This window comes from Cyprinodon variegatus, unplaced genomic scaffold (assembly GCF_000732505.1).
Source record: "Cyprinodon variegatus isolate N-32 unplaced genomic scaffold, C_variegatus-1.0 Scaffold602, whole genome shotgun sequence".
NCBI classification, from domain to species: Eukaryota; Metazoa; Chordata; class Actinopteri; order Cyprinodontiformes; family Cyprinodontidae; genus Cyprinodon; species Cyprinodon variegatus.
Window position 1 is genome coordinate 449103 of NW_015151055.1, and position 2261 is coordinate 451363.

The 2261-nt window shown below is 47.4% G+C and overlaps 1 protein-coding gene across 1 annotated transcript in view; it reads left to right on the forward strand.

Moving 5' to 3' along the window:
* Positions 1-967: 967 nt before the first annotated feature.
* Positions 968-2261, forward strand: part of LOC107096156 (G-protein coupled receptor 39-like) — a 15197-nt gene continuing 13903 nt past the window's right edge. The window contains exon 1 of the mRNA XM_015392682.1: positions 968-1855. Within this exon, the coding sequence (XP_015248168.1) occupies positions 1072-1855 (784 nt within the window). The 5' untranslated portion in view covers positions 968-1071. The remainder of the gene's footprint in view (positions 1856-2261) is intronic.

Sequence of the window (2261 nt, forward strand, 5' to 3'; positions counted from 1 at the left end):
TTTATTCAAAGGTTTTATCTGTCCCTGTGGGTTTGGCTGACATTTAAGTTCAGATTCTAACATCTCTGCAGGGTGGGGTGGTGGCGGGGGGACTATAAATCTGATATCTGAGACGACGGTACTGCTGCTGAAGCTCCTCAGAAATGTTATTAGCGCCCAGAACAGCAGTGAGAAGTTTAGCATCCATTCTTTTCCTCTGTTGTGTGTAACTGTTGCTAGGTGACAGACTGTACAGGCGGTGAAAGCCAGAGAAGGTTGGACCCGTTTGAATCAACAGCCAAATTCTTCCTGCTTCCTTATTTTCACGGACCTGGAAGGATCCCGTCCAGGTAGAACGGGTCCTTTGAGGACGCAGATTCTGGAACGTAACACAGCCATTATGGATGGGTTAGAACAGATCAATCTAAGCTTTAATGTAGATTTCAGTCCAGTTGTTACCTTTAAGAAATGAAAAAAAAAAATTCAAATGAAATAATCTGAAGAGCAAAGCCAAGATTCTTTAGATCCTGCTAATTAAATTAGACCCAATGTCAGTTATTCAAAGTTTAAAAGACAAAGAGAAAAAAATCTCCAACATGTCATTAACAAAGTCTCTACTCTTATTGGATGTCTGATAAAAGCCGACATTAGACACTGATGTAAACAGGAGAAACACTAATGCTGATAAGAAATGCAGCCGCTGCCGGTTTAATGTTTAACCGCCCAGCCCTCCTTTCAGGGAGGGGGGACGGGTGTGCGGTAAAAGTTGGCTCACAGCGAGCTGAAATCAAGCAGACTGTGGAGGCAGATTTAAGAGGACTGGATCCACTAATTCGTCAAGAAAGAGACGGAGGAAGCCGACTGCGGGAAGGAACTAGTTCAGAAGACAGCAGCGGATATTCATTATCTAAACTTAGGCTGGTTTTTGGATGTTTGCTTCCAGACAAACTCTTTGCTCAGTCGAATGTTCTTACAGAGAAACACAGCGTGGTTTTGAGCTGCTTGGTCTTTGCTCCAATCAGAGGGACTGTGCCCTGCAGAGCTGATAAGCTAATCAATACTGGAAAAATCTCAGCTCACTGCTCTGCTATCATGACTGAGGGAAACTCTACAGATGGGAAAATAGACTGGAGGAAACTGGAGCCCAGGTACTCCGTCAAGATTTTCATGACCGTCCTGTACAGCCTCATGCTGGTCACAGGGATTGTGGGTAATTCGGTAACCATCAGAGTGAGCCAGGTGCTAAAGCGGAACGGCTACCTGCAGAAGAATGTCACAGACCACATGGTTAGCCTGGCTAGCTCTGACCTGCTGGTGCTGCTCATCGGTATGCCTGTGGAGCTCTACAGCGCCATCTGGCACCCCTTTGGATCGGCCTCAGGAAACGTCTCCTGTAAGATCTACAACTTCCTGTTTGAAGCTTGCAGCTACGCCACCATCCTCAATGTGGCCACGCTCAGCTTTGAACGCTATGTTGCTATCTGCCACCCTTTTCGCTACAAAGCTCTGGGAGGAAAACGGACGTCTGCTCTGATCACCTTTGCTTGGGTGCTATCCATGCTTATCGCCTTGCCATTGCTGATCGCCACAGGAACCCAGGGACACATACCGATCCGAGACAACATGCCCGTCCAGAATCTGAGTTTCTGCACCAATCTGAGGGAGCACTGGGTGATGTTCAGAGCCAGCATCTTTGGGGCTTTCGTTCTCTACATGATCGTGCTGATCTCTGTTGCCTTTATGTGCCGGGCGATGATCGCAGTACTGAAGAAGCCTTTGAGATCCATGGAGAAGAGCATCAGTGGCATTCAAAAGCCCGCCAAGCATGAGAGCGAAGCGGTAAAGGCGGCGCGGAAGCAAACCATCCTTTTTCTAGGTAAGCTTTTCATTTCAGATGCAGATCATCATCGATGTCAGTTCAAAACGTTGTCTTCTTCTACAAAACCACTTCTTGGCCCCATGAACTCCAAATCTGACTTATGTTAAAGTAACCAGCATGACACCAGCGGAAACACTGAGTCTCTCCTCCATAATGACCATTAGTCCTCCAGACAGTGACTGGTGACCATCCATCTGTCCATTGCAGCAGTTATTGCTGTTGTAGCGTCTCATTGTAGAGTCTGGGGGCAGCAGGATGAATGACCTGCAGTAGCTCCTGTTTCCAAACAGGCTGTAAAAGTCTTTGACTAAAGGAGCTCAGCTCCTCTCCAGTCTGCTGCAGAGGGTGGAAGGTGGCGTCCATGATGGATGGAAGCTTGGACAGCTGCCTCCTCTCAGACACT